General features: G+C 33.1%; 2 protein-coding genes across 2 annotated transcripts; both read right to left on the bottom strand.

Moving 5' to 3' along the window:
- Positions 1-7,566: 7,566 nt before the first annotated feature.
- Positions 7,567-8,777, bottom strand: LOC148609512 (cholecystokinin receptor type A-like). Its single transcript, XM_088543120.1, has one exon. The coding sequence runs from the start codon at positions 8,761-8,763 to the stop codon at positions 7,567-7,569; it is 1,197 nt and encodes a 398-aa protein (XP_088399246.1). The 5' UTR covers positions 8,764-8,777.
- An 8,344-nt stretch (positions 8,778-17,121) lies between these two features.
- Positions 17,122-19,054, bottom strand: LOC148609511 (uncharacterized). The gene is made up of 2 exons (XM_088542197.1): positions 18,885-19,054; positions 17,122-18,262 (listed from the first exon to the last, which is right to left on the bottom strand). The coding sequence occupies exon 2, from the start codon at positions 18,249-18,251 to the stop codon at positions 17,445-17,447; it is 807 nt and encodes a 268-aa protein (XP_088398323.1). The 5' UTR covers positions 18,252-18,262; positions 18,885-19,054; the 3' UTR covers positions 17,122-17,444.
- Positions 19,055-19,373: the final 319 nt, after the last annotated feature.

The raw sequence follows: 19,373 nt of genomic DNA, 5'->3' as shown, positions 1-19,373 counted from the left end.
AGCCGGGGGCTAGGGCGCTCTGCCGACAGAGCAACTGGGATGTGTGCCCCAGGTGGTGTAATGGGGTACCCCTGGCGTGTTACATACTGGGGTTGTCAGGCTATAATACGGAAAACCTGACCGCAAACCATAGTAATGCACCGTGTTGGGAAAGATGCCACGTTCCTCGCACGTTATAGATCCCTACTGTGGTATTCTCCCGAAGTAGGAACCACTGCGCTCCGCCACAGGAGGCTAAATTGCCCGACCCTACCCACCTCTCCCTATTTCTAGTGGCAATCAAAATTTCTCGACCCCATTATCCTTGTGTCCCATCCAATTTTTCATTTCATCATCATTTCATGTTCATTTTATCATCCACTTCATATTCATCGCCTGAACACAGCTGAAATATTGCTGCTCGGGCGTTAAACCTCAAACAAACAACCAAACAAACAAACAAACAAACATTACGGGAGATTAAAGCATTATCGAAAATAAATCTCTCCGTAAGGTCCTTTCTAAAGGTCCCAAATACCGGATCTACGCTCCATAAATTGACATTATAGCTGTAAAGTTCTGATGAATGCCCGACGTCTTGTACCGTGCTTATCTCCTTAATTAGAATTCCTCTGGAACAGGGTTATGTTGCTACTAGAGTCAACACTACGGACATTTCATGGTCGTCATCGTGAATTCATGGATAGCTATGGTATTTACAATTGCATCATGATAACAAATTCGTTCACGGTGTCATGGATTTTCTAACCTCTTTCGTCAACCTCAAAAGTGGTTTTTTTTTCATTGAAATCTCCGAGGTTGTTTCTTGAAAACATAGGACGTGTACCCTCCCGGTGCATGCTCTCAGTTTTTCTTAGAGACTGAATTGCTCATTTACGTTTGTTTCTTTGTACGTGTAGTTTTGGTTATTTGTTATTTCATGTCATTTGTTGTGTGTCTATTTTTTTCTGTCTAGTTTTTATTCTTTGAATATATTCTCCTAATTTCCGCTCAAATTTTGGTTCCTTGGAATACTTTGTTTTGATACAGAACTTGGTGTCCTTCCCTGCGTTTCACTGGTCTTCTTCTCAAAATACGACCAAAGAAATTATACTCTAGGAAAGTGATATAAATAAATAACGATACTAAAATGGCGTTGAACCGACAATAATGTTCCAGTAAAAACATTTATTGTCATTAACTTCTCAAGGTTGTCTTCTAAGTTGGTTTTACTTTTTACTTCTAGTATATTATATACATAAATCAATGGAATGATATATCAAACATAGAATTAATTACTTATAATACTACAATGTATGCCACGAGAGCTATGCTTAACCACAGGCTATACATTCAGGCGTCAAAATCAGATATTGAGAACTTTGATATTCAATATAAGTCATTATTTTTAAGGCCCTAAGGTTATATGAAGAATATAATGAATCAAGATTTTTTTCAGTGTAATAAAAAATAACAAGTCATTACTTGTAGTTTCGTGTGCTATTTCAAAACCAATCAGGCTGCCATTGTACAGTCGAATTATGATAGTACTCATATTTGTTATTTGGTATCCAAATCTGGTGTTCGTTTCTAAAGCAATTTACAGACAAAAAATACCTTATCACTTTTATGTGTCCTCCACCAATAAAAATTGATTGTTAGTTTTCTGTCCATTTTTTTCCTTTCTTAGAATACTCTAAATATTTAGATACATGTATGATAAAAATAAAATACGTTTCTACCTATTCATTCAATGTGTATTTTTTATAATATGTCTTGTGTAATGAGATAGATAATGCATTAAAACATTTTATTTACAAATATTAATATTGAGGCAATGTCATTTAGTCGCTTTGTATTATAATGTTTTCATACAAATGATGCTCTTTTACAATTATGTATTCAAAATGAATACTGACATTATGACATTACTTGATAACATTGTATTACTTTGATAGATGATAACCAATTAAGAAACTATAAGTATTTTGAAAGGTTGCGTGACTTTTTTTAGTGTGTTTTTTGGTATTGGAACTTAATCATTACCATCGATATCATCATTGTTTATTTCTTTATTTTGTAGATTTAATCTAAATAAAAGAAAGGTAATTGTCAGTTGAATAATTCTTTGTCATGTTATATAACCCTTGTCGAAAATTAACTATCAGATATATACTATAAGGATCCAAAATTAAGTATGATTGGAAAACAAATAAGAAAAAAAACATATAAATGGTATTAGTCAATACGTTATTATTTTTAACAACCTTTTAATTAATTCTTTTTTTAAGAAATCTATCCAAATCTACTCTGCATGTCGTATTTCCTTCGGAAAGTTGTCTTAATTAGTTTTTGTTATTCGACGCGTCCGCCGTTTGTCCATTATATACTTTTTTTCCTTTTTGCACGTAACACATATTCCACATCAGTCCAGACTTTCTGTTTTGCAAGTGTCTGAATTTTTTTTTTTTTCATCATTTTTTTATTAAATTCCCCGTCTGATCTTTCTCCCTGGATGACATTCTTTTGATTTTTTAATCTTCGTACCCTTAATTACTCTTAATAAACCCTAATTTGCATAAGAGATGAAAGCTTAGGAAAACACATAATGTTTTTAAAGTAATTATGACCCATCACTCTTAATGGAGTACAATATAATACCTTGCGGACTGCATTGAGAATCTGAACCCTGCAGTGATAGGTTTTCATTGCTTGCTTCTCATACAAAATGTATATGTTTAATATACCTAAAACAACAAGTTTCAGTTTAATATCTATACTTATACTAATTTCCTTATCTTCGGATTGGTTGTAATTTAGTAAAATACAAGTTATTAGACAATCTTAGACAATAAACATAGATCCGATCATTTACTTACCTTATATGATAATATGAAAGAGTAATCAATTGAACCAAGGTTACAGCGGTAATAAAATAATGTAATCCAGGGACAAAGACCAGACATGGAAAACAGACATACACAACAGAGAACATAAAGTAACTAAAATCATACATACAAAGTAACAAAAGCAAATGAGCAACTCGGACTCCACTGAAAACTGGGAGCATGGACCAGGTGCACCCGTAGGATAAGCGTCCTCTGCTTTTCTAGAAACACCCGCCGAGTTGCTCATAAAAAGTCAAGTTCGGGGTAGACAAACGAGAAAAGGAAAACTATGACCCGTTGAATAAATCAGGTTTCATGGTGCAGATGGATACACCATAACGATCCACGAGTGCATGATGACGACCATAAAATTTCTGTAGTGATGACTTCAATCTTGTAGTCAATGAAAGTTATATAACTTTATAACTGACTTCCTTAATCATCCATCACTCGACTGAATCTTTATCTTGACCTTGCATTGATAATTTATTTTTTGACTAATTCTATTAATGGGTATAATACATACAGAAGTGCCATTAAGTTATCTCATTTTCTATACTTATTTTAAAAAAAATATGTCATGTCAAGTCAACAAGTGTATAGATGATGTTTAAAAAGAAATGTGTAAATAGGAGATTTATTTTTTTCTTGGTTCTTCTAATTACACCATGACAAACTTTGATGTTTGATATATGTATAGGGCTTAGATAAAAAGCACTTTGGAAGCTTGTCAAAGGTTATCATTTACATAAAATAGAGGATATATGATATTGGGAAAGATTTATAATTATTCCATGACTACGTTCTTCTATAAAAAGAGTGACTTTGTTTAGACATTCTTATCTAGTGCTGATTTGTTATTGTTTAAATTTATTGAGTCAATATCATATTGATATCGGTATGTGAAGAAAATTTTTATTTTCACACAAAAGTAAGAATAACGCCGAGAAAGAATGACAGATACTTCAGTGATTAAGACAAAACTAAGATAAACTAAAAAGAAATAACATGTAATGACAGTGGTAAAATGTGCTAATATACCTATGTGATTTAAGTCTTTTTAAGAAATAGCAATAATAAAAATTTTGTCTATTGAAAAATAACATAAATTTTCCATGTGCATATTGTGTATTGCGCGAAGTGCAATAAACAAAACATGCACATGGAAAATTTATTGAATTATGTCAAACAAATCGAAGTAGTAAAATAAAGATTTAAGGAAAACATAATTATGCATCTAGTACATATATAGTGGTATACTGGTTAATGGTAGTCCAGGTGTTAACGACACCAACAACGCACCAATAAAAAGTTGCTGATAACAATCATCAGCTGATAATGTTTTTTTTTCACCGCCACTGTGAAAGTACTAGTGTTCATCTAGTACTAATTGTCGTGGTTTTCGTGGTTTTCGTGGGTAGGTCAAACCACGAAATTGGTTCACAAGGAAAAATGTGATTTCCATTGATGTGTATATTGAAAACCTCAAATGTACGAATTCAAGAATCCACGAACTTTCGTTTCTTTCGTAATCCAAGAAAATTGTAATCCACGAATTCAAATACTTTCACAGTATTATTGTAAAGAGGCATGAATTTGTGAATAGTTTTAAGTGCTATAAAAGCTAGGTTGACGTAAGACTTATGTGAATCAGTCAATAAAATCAACAATGTTAACGCTCTTATGACGAAAGGAAATATTGACCAAGACGTTAAAGACTAATTAATTCACTCTCATGATATTTCAGAATAAGTTGATTTTCATGGGCATCTTCATATGGAGACTTTTCTTTCTGTAAAGTTTCGTTAACTTTGTGCAGAGTATAGGATAATTAAATATGAGAAGTGTGTGAAAAGCGCACGAAATATAGCTATATCGTGTATTTTCGGTAGATTCCGCGTATTTCCGTAACAAGTTTCTACATTGTTCATCGAAAATATTTTTAAACACGCGCACGATAGTTATATTTATTTAATTTAAGATATTCTAAGTTATATTCATCTTTTAAGTGTAAGTGTTTGTAAGAATCAGACAAAATGGGAAAAATCAGAAACATGCATGTCAAACATCCACCGATCTGACAATGTAATATCACTCAATGATACTTTCTTTATTTGAAAAAACTACTATTTAAGTAGCAGTCTTTCTAAAAATCAGACAGGAGGTGATTCATACATGTCAGAAACCCAAGGAATTCACTTTTATTTCTTATTCAGAATCAGTTACAGACAACATAACAAGTCATAGTTTTTCATTTCAGTGTTGCGCTTTGGAGATAAAATTTATATAGATTGTACATGAAATTAGCACCTTGGAAGAGTTATTGTTCTTGCCTTTGTTCGGTTTGGTTGATTATAGTTGGAGATAAATGTATGATTTTCTCAAAGAGTAATCAAGGGAATCAAGGTTATAGCAGTAATCAAAAGAATGCAATCCAGGGACAAAGACCAGACATGGAAAACAGACATACACCAAGAAACAAAGAACATAAAGTAACTAAAATCATACAAAGTAACAAATGAGCAACTGGGACTTCACTAAAAACTGGGAGCATGGACCAGGTTCACCGGTAGGGTAAGCATCCTCTGCTTTACTAGAAACAAAAGGTCAGATCGGAGTATGGAAAGGACACTGTTACGTAAAAAAATAGCGTATGTAGAGTAAAAAAGCATTGTTTTTTGTTTTTTGTTTTGGTGGGTTTTTCTTCATCATGAATCACTTTAATATGAATAGTGTCTGAATTTTAAGTGGAGTGGTACCTAATCTCTGCACCACTGGCTTTGCTCAGAAATTTTTTAATAGAATATTAGAAAAATGAAGTTTTTGACAAAGTTAAATGCCCTTGAAATGTTCATTTTCAGAGCATTTCAATGAAAATAAATAACTCAATGATCCAGAAAAATCTGTTTTCCTTGATTCTGATGGTGCAAATAGTTTAATTACACTATCAAAATGATGGGTTGTTTATTCCATGTCACACACAATGTCTGATTTTTACAGGGACTGACACTTTAGATCTTAATTTATTTATTTATTTATTTATTTATTTTGTCTTCTTATCTTTTCTATTTTTCGGGTTTACCTTGTTTAAGAGCTGCCATCCCGAGTGCGGATTCCCATCCTCATTTCAGCCAAACAAGTGACTGTTACTGTTACCCATGTAACGCGAGTGGTTTCCTGTGTTATTTATCCCGTATCGCATGCGAGACTGGAATCAAGAAAAGGTGCACGAGACTTTTATTTTTTTACTTAGTCTACTTAAGTTTTGTTGGGTTGATATATTGAACATAATGTTCGATTATTTACTGCCATAATATCCACAAGATATACAAAAAATATTATTATATTCATGAAACTGATCTTTTTTTTTTTTTTTTTTTTTGTAGAATTTTTGAAGAGTAAGGTTTCTTGTGATCGAGTATAAATAGTATAAGCAAGATTGCAAGGTTTTTTTATGACATGAATGCAACATATTCTTTGTCATCTGTCACTATTAATTTAAAGATACAAAGTTTTGATTACAAAAGTTCACACCTACTATATCCTACGTACTCTTTATTATAATTATCATAATATATAGACTAAGTAGCATCTTCCTGTTATTTGATCAAACATAAAACATCCAAAATTAAGTACTATTCGTGCACATTAAACTTCTTCCTGAAGACCATTCTGCTGAACTAGAATGTATTCTCTAAATATTAACATAGATTACTCATGCATATATATATATAATTAGATATTTATGATGCAGTTCATAATAAATATCTAATTATATAAATTCCCAACGATGTTAGAACTGCAAAATTTGCGATGCAAATTTTGGGTCGTTCCCTCCGCGGAATTCGAACTCGTACCGCTGTAACATCTATGGCAACATCGCATGCACTAAGTCCAGCGCCCTAGACCACTCGGCCAGTTAGGTAATATAAAAATATAGCTTTCGCTGGCCGGGTCATTCCACCTCGTAGTATTAATCTAGGGCTGTAACTTAGTACACGATGTATGGTAGTACGGGACAGTTCATTTAGATGTTATTATGTGGGATAGAGGATCAAATTAATGATGCATGTCACAACAAATCAATATTATACAAACGTCTCAGAATGTGACGACTCTATTCGCTACATCCGATTGAGCAGTGTAGCAAATAGAGGCGTCACATTCTGAGACGTTTATATATGTAAGGGGTTGGCAGATTGACCAGTATCTATCTATATATATATGTACGTGAAAACTATGAACAGGGACACTTTTGTTATTTTGCCAAGTACATGTAACTTAGGAGATTTTATTTCAAACTACATTGGCGGATCCAAGGGGTGAAAAAACTGGAAACTCCCTACGGCGATCTTTTTCGGAATTTCTTAATCACAAATCTACACTTAAATTGTTGATATATTTATAAATCGTTTTGACAACAGTTAATCTATTTCAGTTGAATATATTTGAAAAGGTTTACTACCTAAAATAAATACAATGTAATGATATCAACAAATGAAATAGCACAACATCCAGGTATTAATAAGTGTGTTTTGGAAGATGACAAAAAATTGATTGACTGTTAAAGGTTCATTAAATATAGAAAGAGTTTGGAATATAACCACTAAACTATGAATTCGAAACAAAAAATCATTCTACGTATATGTATATGTAATTGCTATAGTGGATGCCACTAAATAACAAAATCCTAGGATATTTATTCTTTGTAAAATCCTACAATACAGCAGAATATTGAAAACAGTGCATTACAACACTCTTTTCGGAAGGATAAATCCACGGCCAGGTATATGATAAAATTTACAACATTATTTATTAAATGTGTTCTAGACAATATAGGCATCATAATAGACGCTAATTCATTTTGTGGCATTATATGACCTTCATATATGGCCGCTAGAACTTTTATAATCATGTATGGAAGATATACTATCACATAACAAATACTGACAATAAGCGCAGTTTTTGTCACTTTAGTTGGGGAGTCCGTAAGCTTTTGTTTTATGTAGTTGCATGTACGGTGTTTGTTAGTGACATGTTGTTTCAAAACCAAACGTTCTTCTTTCGGACGACCATCAAATATCGAAGTAGCCTTAGTTGTATATGAATTACGAAATTGATTACAGAACATCACATGTTGTACAATAGTTCGTCCAATGAGAAAACACATCACTAATAAGGCGACAGTACACAATAGATATAATAAAAGCCGTGTACTTCCGTATAGCATTGGATATATCGTATCTGCGTAGTATTCTGAGTTCGAACAATCTCTGCCTACTAAATTATTTTCCAGATGATGAAATTTGATACCTGTCAGGAATATATCTGGAGCTGCAAATAATACAGAAAAACATGCAATGAACGCAATACATTTTAATGTTTGATAGTAACGTAGCTGTTGTCGGAGGGGTTTGCAGATTGACCAGTATCGGTTGACAGAAAGTGTCAGTAAAATTAATACTGATGATATCACCATAGCATTTTTACAAGTGCTGCAAAACTTACAAAACCACTCATCGACAAATGTGTACTCTTTTGTCATCTGGTAAATCTCAAACGGAATAACCAAGCTGCAAACTAGAAAATCTGCAAGTGCAAGGGCAATCACTAATGCCCGATGTGTTGTTTTTCGTCTAAATCTCACAAAGTATATGTAAAGAATCAGGAGATTTCCTGGCGAACCTAGTAACGTTAAAATTGCGAGGTAAATTATTGGAATTATGCGCCTTTTTGTTTCCATATCATTCAAGATCTCCAATTCGACACTTGAATCGTAATAAGCAGACAGATTAATAGTTGTGTCCGTAATAGAAGACAAAATATCACTCGAGTCATTTCCACTAGATATGTGTGACAGTATGTTTTCAATAGCTGACCTGGAATAGTTTGACATTTTCAAAACAAATGCAGTTTTCCTGATGAATGATTCTGTTTGCGTTGTTTGATTAATATCACGCCTGATCAAATACAGCGGTAAAGCTTTCTTTTGTAGCTTTTTAATAGTTAATTAATCACTATATACACTAGGCATGTACGAATTGCTATTTTTACTACCAGCGACTGTTTGGTGAACCCAGTTGTCGTGTAATTTATGTTGTATTCTCATTGTATGATATGCATGGTTCGTTCATCAGATTAAGCAACAGATGGCCCATCCTTGTTTTCAGTAACGTTTTTCGTCACGTCTATTCGTTTATTAGCAACCACTTCAGCAGGATCATGTTTTGCTGTTACTTGTCCATACAATCATCATGATATATCAAATGTTCATTCCGTTCAAGTTATTTTAGTTATTTGATGATAAATCAACCATAACAGCCCTTCCCCCCGCCGTGTTATTAACCATCACATTTGAACATAATGTATCTAACAGTGTTTATTGAAACACCTATGTTCGTATACTTTTATTCGAATAATTTTGCTAGAGGTTGTAATAATCGGGGCAGCTTTTGTATGTCCTAAAACCATTACTCCTTTCGTTGGAACTTTCTCCACTTTACTAATTCTGTCGGTACTGATGAAGTATTCTGTTTTATGTGCATCTCAGCTTTTGTGTAACAAGTTTCTTAGTACAATGTATACTCTAAAATACTGCAAAACTGAAAGATCTTCATTAAACAATAGTTGCAGTACACTTTTGTCGGTTCGCTGCCAATACGAATGGCTGATATCGGGTGATGCATTTACCAGCTTTTTTGTAAAGCAGTGACTTGATTTTTATCCATAATCGGTAAATCTAATAGTTCTTTATACACATTATGTGGATGTTACATAAAAATTGTTTTTTTTTAATATTAAGTGCACTATGTTGTACAATTGGTTTCTCATATTTACTCCTCAATGTGCATCGGGTTGTAGTAAAATCTTTACGTAGTTATCAATTGTTTATATGTACATGTATATCTTTTATATAGCACAAATTATGAATTGGTAGGTAAAGGATAACTACCTAAATTCCAGATCAATTGTACACAAGTGTTTCACGGACATAATATGTATATACCCTGGAGTTTGACGGAAATGTGATGCGCATACTCGGATTTAATGGACATGGAATGTATGCACCGGAGTTCTACGCACATGTAATATGTACACTTATGTTTTGCAAACATGAGATATGTACACTGGGGTTTCACATATATGGGATGTGTACACTTTGGTTTCACGAGCATTAAATGTGTCATCTTTGAATTACTACCGTGGATTATGTAAAATTTACTAAGCATACACACTTTGAAACCAAAACCTTTATAGAAATGACAAATCTAAATCTAGTATAGATGTTTAGGTATTATATTATTTGATAAATCCAGCATGAGAATGAAAAGAACACAAGATGTCCTTGAACATTGTTTAAATAATAAACTGTTTCTCCTTTAATAGAAATATATACCGACCTTTAAACAGCATGATAATTGCTATCTCGTCAAGATTGCTAACAAGTTTGGTCTTAGATTGAATGCCACAAATTCGATGTTCTCATTAATTACAGCTGATATATTTGTTGTATCTTGACAGGTTTGCTCTTCCTGGTTGCTGTAATACATTGTTGTCGTGAACAGTTAACGTTTTGATAGATATCAAAGGACGATGTTGCTAAGTATGAATATGCATAAAACATAAAAACCTATTTTTTTCTATTGATATCGTATTAAGTCAATGTTTATATTACGCAAAATAAACCGCTATTTTGTATCTCATCTGAAAATCAGGCACATACAAGTCATTAAATGAAATGTAGAAATACACATGAAAGTTATTTTGTATAGAAACTGTTGGAAATTATCTACAGAAGGATCTTGAATTTATATGTTATATTTCTTTCTTTTAAGTAAAGAAGATTTAAATCACGAAATTTAAATATGCATAATATAAAAACCTGGTTTGCAAATCGATGCATAAAAATGGCATTTTGTATTGGAACGATGCACTTGGAAACCAAAGGATTATTTCAATAAATGTATGGATGCTACCGCAATGATGGATTTGTCGGCTAAACAACAGTTTCACAATGTTTGTTTTAAAACAGTTTTGTTTATTTTGTGGCTTACATAGGTTGAAATATTTTAGACTTCAATTATTCTATCATATGATATACAACTGTCGTAATTATATTTCTTCCAATTCCGCAACATCCTAGTAGTAAAGACAAACAAATAGTTTCCTGATGAACATTATAAGATATAGTTAGGTTGAAAAATTGAATGAATAACAGTAATTCTCTGGGGTATTGCCTTTTGACGAGACATCGTGGTCATTTGATGCTTGATGCTACAAGTGAATATTATTTTGTCGTAAAATGAAATTGGTACTAAAAAAAAAAACTTCATTTAGTACTGTCAGCCTTGGAGGAAAATTAGGAATATGACATTATAATTTGTTCTTCGTTCGTAATGAATATTTTACTTCTTTTCTTATATTACTGATTGTACATTTGCAAAATAAAATTAATTTCCATGTATTAAAAATGGTTGAGAGATATTCAAAACGCGAACCTTGAACTTAATTGATGATATTAAAAATAAGTAATGAACAGAAAGAGTAATCAAGGAAACCAAGGTTATAGAGCAATCAAAAGAATGTAATTCAGGGACAAAGACCAGACATGGAAAGCAAACATACACAACAAAGAACATAAAATAACTAAAATCATACATACAAAGTAACAAAAGCAAATGAGCAACGCGGACTCCACTAAAAACTGGTAGCATGGACCAGGTGCACCGGTAAGGTAAGCATCCTCTACTTTTCTAGAAATACCCGTCGATTTGCTCATAAAAAACCAAGCCCGGGAAAGACGAGAGAAAAACTATGACACGTTGAACATATTGGTTTTCATGTCGCAGATGAATACACCGTAGCGATCCACGAGTTGATGATGACGACCATAAAACTTTTGTAGTGATGACTTCAATCTTGTAGCAACATAACCCTGTTTCAGAAGCCTATTTGTTAGAATTCCAGCGCGATACAAAAAGTCTGTGTAATTTCGGCAAGCTCTGTCATAACGTATGAGTTGTGATATGAACACTCTATACGCAGGTGCTGAAGGATGTTGCCACAGATGAAAGGAAAGCTGACAATTCTGAATGAAAAGTCATCACTTTTGTCGTAAGTTTGAAACATCAAATCTTGATTTGACCGACATTATAAAGCGGTTTCTTCGACAAAGTCACAAGTCATTTTTTTAAATTCCTATTTTCCTATGATCTGATCATGTTAGTACTTACTTCTCCAATGAATACGTAAAGCTCTAACCCCTTTTACAAATAATTAGACGAGAGGTGTTATATTTCGTTCGTTTGTCGATTGTATGTTCATTACGATTATAGGTTGACCACATTAGGTCGAATTTTGTGCAATCAAAATACAAAACGAACTCTAAAATATATGACACAAACCAAAAACCCATTATGTTTTAAGGTTTTAAAAAATACTCGAATTTCATGAATAGTAAAGTTTCCTAATTGCAATAAATTTGTTCAAAAATTTTAAACTACTTAACGAGGCCAGTTTAGAATATTTTAATGATATATCATAGCGATGCATTCTGATAGAAGTACGTTGTAATTCAGTTAATTTCCTGACGAACCTTTCATGTCGATGAATGAAGTGAATGCATAAATAAAGGATATAAATGTGAGTAATGATTTTTGTCAGATTAATCAACATTATTTTCTGAATATTTATAGAAAAGTACATATATGTATAACCTTCAATTTAATTCTTTATTCTCACAAATCAAATAACAATGATACAGAGCAGCATCTTGTTACCAAGTTTTACAATTAACATACATTTATAAATGTATGAACGGAGGTGCAGTTTACAATCAAAAATTCATGACAGTTATAAATGTAGGGATGCAGGTACAGTTTACAATTAAAAATTCATGACATTTATAAATGTAAGGACGGAGGTACAGTTTACAATCAGAAATTCATGACTAAATGAAATAAAGAGAAATTACTCAATATTCAAACGTCTGGACAGCATAATGATTTAGATATAACCTGAGAAAATTTACATACTTACACCAAAACAGATGCACTTAGCCTATTAGAATTCCTTAACTCAAAATTTCAGGCAATTTGGTCAATACCTTCAACACTGCATTGTCAGCATGTCTGGCGGTACTTTGTGTCTATCTATTCGACTCTGTGTTTCCCTATTGATTTTTATGGTACACATTTTGTTAGAAGTCTGCTTCTAATTTTATTTCTCTCTTTCTACCTTGTTCTTCTTTTGTCCTCTTTTCCCCTATTCATCCTTTTTCAATGTGCTTTTCATGTAATATCAAAATTTATAAACGAACTCTTTTCAGGCTCTTTTCTTTTGTAGTTGCAGTAGTAACTGCTTGATTTATTAGAGTCCAATATATTTTGTTTCAAATATTCCATCTCATGATTTCTTATGATAACTTGGCCCCCGTTTAAAATCAAGTGTACAGAGTTATGTTGATAAGGAAGGAAGAGAAAGACATTAGTTTTTCCAACTAATTTAACGGTCTGTGCATCCGTTTCTACATTAAAGATAACATTTTCGATAGAGATTTTACAAAGAGGCATGTGTTCGAATCATCGATTAACTCATTTGCGAGCTCATTTTTATTTATGACAGTTATTTTTTTTTCTTTTTTCTTTTTCGTTCGACAAATAGAAACAACTTTCTGTGACTGTCTGCACGAAGCAAACATTTTAAAAGAAAGCTTTTGCGGAGATCTTTCATGAATAAGTTTGCACGGCACCTAATATAGAACACGCGAAGATAAGGTAAGTACATCTGACATTGTGCTGTTTCGTTGAATTAAAATAAAAGAAATGATGAAGCATTTCCATTTGCTTTAGCGTTTATAAATAGGAGCACGTACCAAACTTGCAACTCGGGAAAAGAAATATTCTAGCAAAATTCCCTGCTGACGTATAATAGTTTTGACGAAAAGACTTTTGACAAATGATGTGATAAATGATAAAATTATTACTCTGTCACGGAAAGAAAGGTTCTTTGAGAGATAATAGATCATATTTTATTAGCTTCATCATGACTGAAGAAAACTCAAGTTGACCATCAATAATTGGTTCTATATATGGATATGTGATGTTCAAAGCAACAAAGAAACATAATTTAATTAGGCAAGGTCAGATGTCAGAACACTTTGGTTTGTGATTGTTTCGTTGGTTTGAGGTAGTTAATCTGACAATCTTAAAATGTGGAGGTGTAGAAAAGCCTACCATTTTCGTCTACTTTTGGGTAATGGTTTAAAGATTAGGGAAATGTCAAGAAAGGACAGCGCAAATTTTGACAATGTGACATTTCGAATCGTGTAACAAGCCCTGACTAGGGATGGACATAATGCATTATACGTTATTTCCGACTCTCAGACAAAATAAATAACTCTCTCATTTTATTTTCTGAATGTGTATATTTCTATTATATGTCTGTGGTAGTATAACAATTTGTATTAGTAGTGTTTTAGTGAAAAATTTTGCATTGGTTTTTTTTTCAATAAAAGCTGGAGTGAGCTACTACGGACCCCTATTCTTGTTGCTGTTCCTTATTATTGTCATTATTTCTTTATCTCTCAGTAAAGCAAAAAAAAACTTTTCCCCATCGCTTTAAGGGCACACCTGAGGTCAGACCAGTTTGAATACATTGAGTATTTAAGTAGCATTCTTTATATAAAAAAAAACATACAGGGGGTGATTTCTTCATGTCAAAAACCCACCAGATTCACTTTATTTCTAACTCAGAAACTGTTACAGATAACAGGTCTTAGTCTTGCACTTTTGAAATAAACATCATATAGATTGTCTATGAAATTGGTCTTTTGAAAGAGTTGCCGTTCATGATTCGGTTTAATGGGAGATCTTCGTATGGTTTTCTCAAAAGTACAAATCTGAATAAACAAAGTACTATTGTTACACGAAAGTATAATATATGTAGACAAAAAAGCATAATTTGTACAGTGGGATTTTCTACACCATCAATCATCTCTATCCCCGTGCAGGTCCGGGTATTAAAATAATAGGCCTGCAGCAGCGCTAAGCTTGCCGTAAAAGGCGACTTAATAGTGCTCAGAAACCTAGCCGGGGGCTAGGCGCTCTGCCCACAGATCCACTGGGATGTGTCCCCCAGGTGGTGGAATGGGTACCCCTGGCGTGTTGCATGCTGTTTTTAATACGGAAAACCTGACCGCAAACCATAGTGTTGCACCGTGTTGGGAAAAATGCCACGTTCCTTGCACGTTAAAGAACCCTGCTGTGGTATTCGATAGGAGTAGGAACCTTTGCGCTCCGCCACAGGAGGCTAAATTGCCCGACCTTACCCATCCCTCCCTTTTTCTAATGACAATCAAAATTAGTCGACCCTATTATCTTCATGTCCCATCCCTGTTTTTCATACATCTTCATTTCATGTTCATTTTATCCTCCATTTCATGTTCTTCGTCTGAATATAGCTGAAATATTGCTGCTCGGACGTTAAACCCCAACAATCAATCAATCAATTAATACATTAGGCAGTGTCTGAATTTTATATCGACTAAAACTTATTTTTACGTGTTCGGATGATGTTCGCTGATGACTAAGTAACTAAACCAAAATACATGTAAAAAAAGGTAAACATATACGTGTTATACTAGTTAATATTGAGTAGTATGTTGAATATTCAGTTCCTTGTCATTAAAGTGAAGAAATGTTCGTGTTCTTTTTTTCTCGTGAGAGGAAGTATTTGCATTTGATAACTAAAGTATATCGATGTACAACATGGAAATATAGTTGAGTCGCTCGTGTTAGAGTGTTTTTGTCCTTTAAAATAATGGCATATTCCCTCGACCAGTTATATATTTCTCTAATATTAAAGTTCACAAACGAATTATGTTCTTGTCTTGTTTGAAGAAAGATAACCTGAAATTTTCAAAAAATGAATAAGTTGTCAATACAAGTTAGTTCATCTTTTTCGGGATCTGTAAACTTCATATACACTTTTAGCACATTTACAGTGACAAAGTGTCTTGAAGTTATTAAGACAACTGGCCACGTGGTTATCCTTTTCCGGGTAATATAAAAAAGATATATTTCATTTTTGCACTTCAAATTATGTCAGTTCTTTTCTTTTTTTTTGTAGTTCAATATTTGTTCACGATAAGCTTGAGTGAGAACTGGGGTCCAAATAAGCACATTTAACGCTGTTTGTACATGGTAACAAGTCATTTAATTGTAAGTATTTGTAACAATCAGGCAAAATGGGAAAAATCAGAAACATGCATGTCAAACCCCCACCGATCTGGTAAAAAGTATCACTAAAGGATACTTTCTCTATTTGAAAAGACCATTATTTGATCTCTGCATCATTGGATTTGCTCAGAATTTTTTCAATGGAATGTTTGAAAAATGAGGTTTTTGACAGAATTATCTGCCCTTGAAATTTGCATTTTCAGTGCATTGCAATGAAATTGTAACCAATGGTCCGGTATGATGTGGGAAATCTTGTCTGTTTTTCTCAATTCTGATGGTGCAAATAATCAAATTACACTATCAAAATTATGCTTTTTTCATACCATGTTTCATCCACTGCCTGATTCTTACAAAGACTGGCACTTTAAGTTACAAAAAAAAAAACAAAAAAAAAACACTTTGCTTATAAAACTTAAAGAGCGTAACTAATCACATGTTTTTTGACTGAGTTCTAATATTACTAATAAAGTGAAACAAATACGATTAAAATTTTGATATTTTGACCATTAACAGATCTGTTAAAGTGAAGAATGTAACTGATATTATGCCTTTGTCACACATGTAAAAGTTTCTTTTACGTGTATTAAACACAACTATCTTCGTTCAATTTATTTTCTAATATGGTCATTGTTATTTGGGTACTGGCCTATGAGTCTCCAGTAGCTTACATGAATGATAAAAACAGGCGCGTAGCTGCCGTTAGGCAAAAAAGCTTTTGCCTGCAATAAATTTTGCCTTTTTTTTTAGATAAAATACATCCAGGAGAGGCATAAATGATGCTATAAAACGCTATCTCCGCGGTCCTTAAGCGGCTCCCAGACCTCTTGCCGCAATTTTGCCTACACTTCAATTTGGCCTCAGCTACGCGCCTGAAAAAGATTTAGAGACATTGAGTTACTGTGAATTAATTTATTCATTTCTGTTGTTACAGTATATAAGATTTTTATTCAAAAGCTGTCCCATTCCTGGCTAAGAGTGCAATTTTACAGGTGTAATAAAACAAACAACACATGATATATTCTTATACTGCATTTATTTTCAATAGAATTTAAATAAATCATTGAATGAACTGGGTTTCCTCGTAACAACATACACAGTCGGTTTGTTTGTTTGTTTTTTTTTTCTTATTTGTTATTTTATTTCTTGTATATAGTATTTGTTTTATAGTTTGCTTGAATGAAAAGTAAATTTTTACATGCTGCGACACAAAAAATGTAAATGAAAGACAAATGGTAACAGACACGATTTTTTGATGATGAGAGTCCTATTATGTTCCATGGAAGCTGTATAACATTAACTGACATAATTCTCAAATCCAAATCATTTGAAATTAACGTCGTCACAAAATAGCACAGGTGACTGATTCACATGTTGTTGGATTATACGTTTCTAAAAGAACCACTACGTCGCCATGGTTTCTACTAGATGCTGCATTAAATGGTGATTTGGAAGGTACAAGAAACGGATCACTTTTATATTGTAATAATAGTTTCACAACCTCAGTGTAACCCCAATAAGCAGCTAGGAATAATGGAGTTTCGTTTTGTGCATTTTTGATGTTTGGATTACATTTATACTTCAATAGAAGCCTCACTGTTTCTGTATCTCCTTCCTCCGCTGCAATATGCAAAGCGGTGATCTTATTCCAGTTTTGAATATTCGGATCACATTTATAGTCTAGAAGTAATTTCACTATATCTGCATGGCGTTTAATAGCTGCCATATGCAATGGCGTTTCATTTCGAATGTTACTTGCATTTGGATCACTTTTGCCTTTCAATAGCAATCTTGCAATTTCCGTTTTACCATCCGCTGCAGCCACGTGCAGTGGTGTTTGGAAGTTTTTATTTGCAATGTTCACATTGCACTTATGCCTCAACAAAACACTCACAATTTCCAAGTGTCCATATTTCACTGCTTTGAAAAGTGGAGTTTCGTTATTTTTATCGCAAACATTAATATCATAGTCGTGCTGCAGCAAATATTTTACATTTTTTACGTTACCAGTCTTAGCGTCCCTGAGCAAAGACACGGTCAATTGAAGACTTGTTGTCGTCCTTGAATCCCTGTCAGACAAAGATGAAGATGCTACTTGAATATCAACATGGTTCGATGTGGATGGCTCTTGGAACTCCAAGTGGTTCATTTTGCAGCCACCTGCAACGAATCCATATGCTATTTACATTACATATACATGTATATAATTATATACATATATATACTAGTACATGATACAAAATGTATGTATGTATGTATATGTATGTATGTATGTATGTGCGTATGTGCGTATGTATGTATGTATGTAGGTTATTGGTATAGGCGAGCTTCTATTTGGAATTTCTCTATTTTATGAAGTTTTATTGTTCCTTAAGATGTAATATGCGTCATTCCATGCTGTATGATGTGGTGCTTCAATACAAAGGTATCTGTAACTGTACTTTGAGCGTTCTTGTGAATTTAATTGCGGTTTACAAAGTTATGGTCCATACTCCTGAGACTAAGTAACAATTAATGGTCAAGCATTGGTGAAAACTTAAGAGGATTATTTAAGAGACTTGTGAAAAGATAGGTTTTACCGAAAAGTTGGGAACATTATTTATCTTTGCAGAAATAATTTTGTGAATATGGGATGAGCGGGACAAATTAAGATAAAAAAAACTTTTTTTTTTTTACATTTCCCCTTCTAAAATACTCGGAATTTTTATTAGATTATCAATTCTTTAATGTCGTTTTAAAATTTGTTCTGATAAAATGCATCCATCACACTTTTGTGACTTACCTTAAGAACATAGGCCCCAGCAAAGACTTTCATTTTCAGCTCACCTTCACCAGGTGTTGACAAAATGTAAAAATCATTGGATTCGAAACCAGGTTAGAACAAAAACAGACATACAAAAATCACCAAGTGTACGTTATGTATTCAGGCGCTGGTATTCTGACTTGGCAGGGTTACACAATTTAACAAATTGATAAATTGTTATTGTTAAAAAATTAATAATACATGTAATACAATTTAAACAAGGTGTTATCATTGTTAAATGAACAAATCAATAAGTTTAATTATACAGACGATACACCCCCAACAAAGCAACATGGAGATGGTGTCGATAAATATACGACGTATACCATTTAAAGGGAATAACTTGAATACTTTATAAGTTCATTGGTAAAACAGTATTTTACTAATTCAGGGTCAGTTTAATGAGATGTATAGATGCTTGGAAGCACATGTACACTCGTACTGCTTCATCGAAGTTACAAACGTGAA

This window comes from Perna viridis, chromosome 8 (assembly GCF_037379345.1).
Source record: "Perna viridis isolate PV_CMFRI_1.1 ecotype Kerala chromosome 8, ASM3737934v1, whole genome shotgun sequence".
NCBI lineage: Eukaryota > Metazoa > Mollusca > Bivalvia > Mytilida > Mytilidae > Perna > Perna viridis.
Note: the sequence above shows the minus strand (reverse complement) of the source record. Positions and strands in the feature narration are given on the sequence as shown.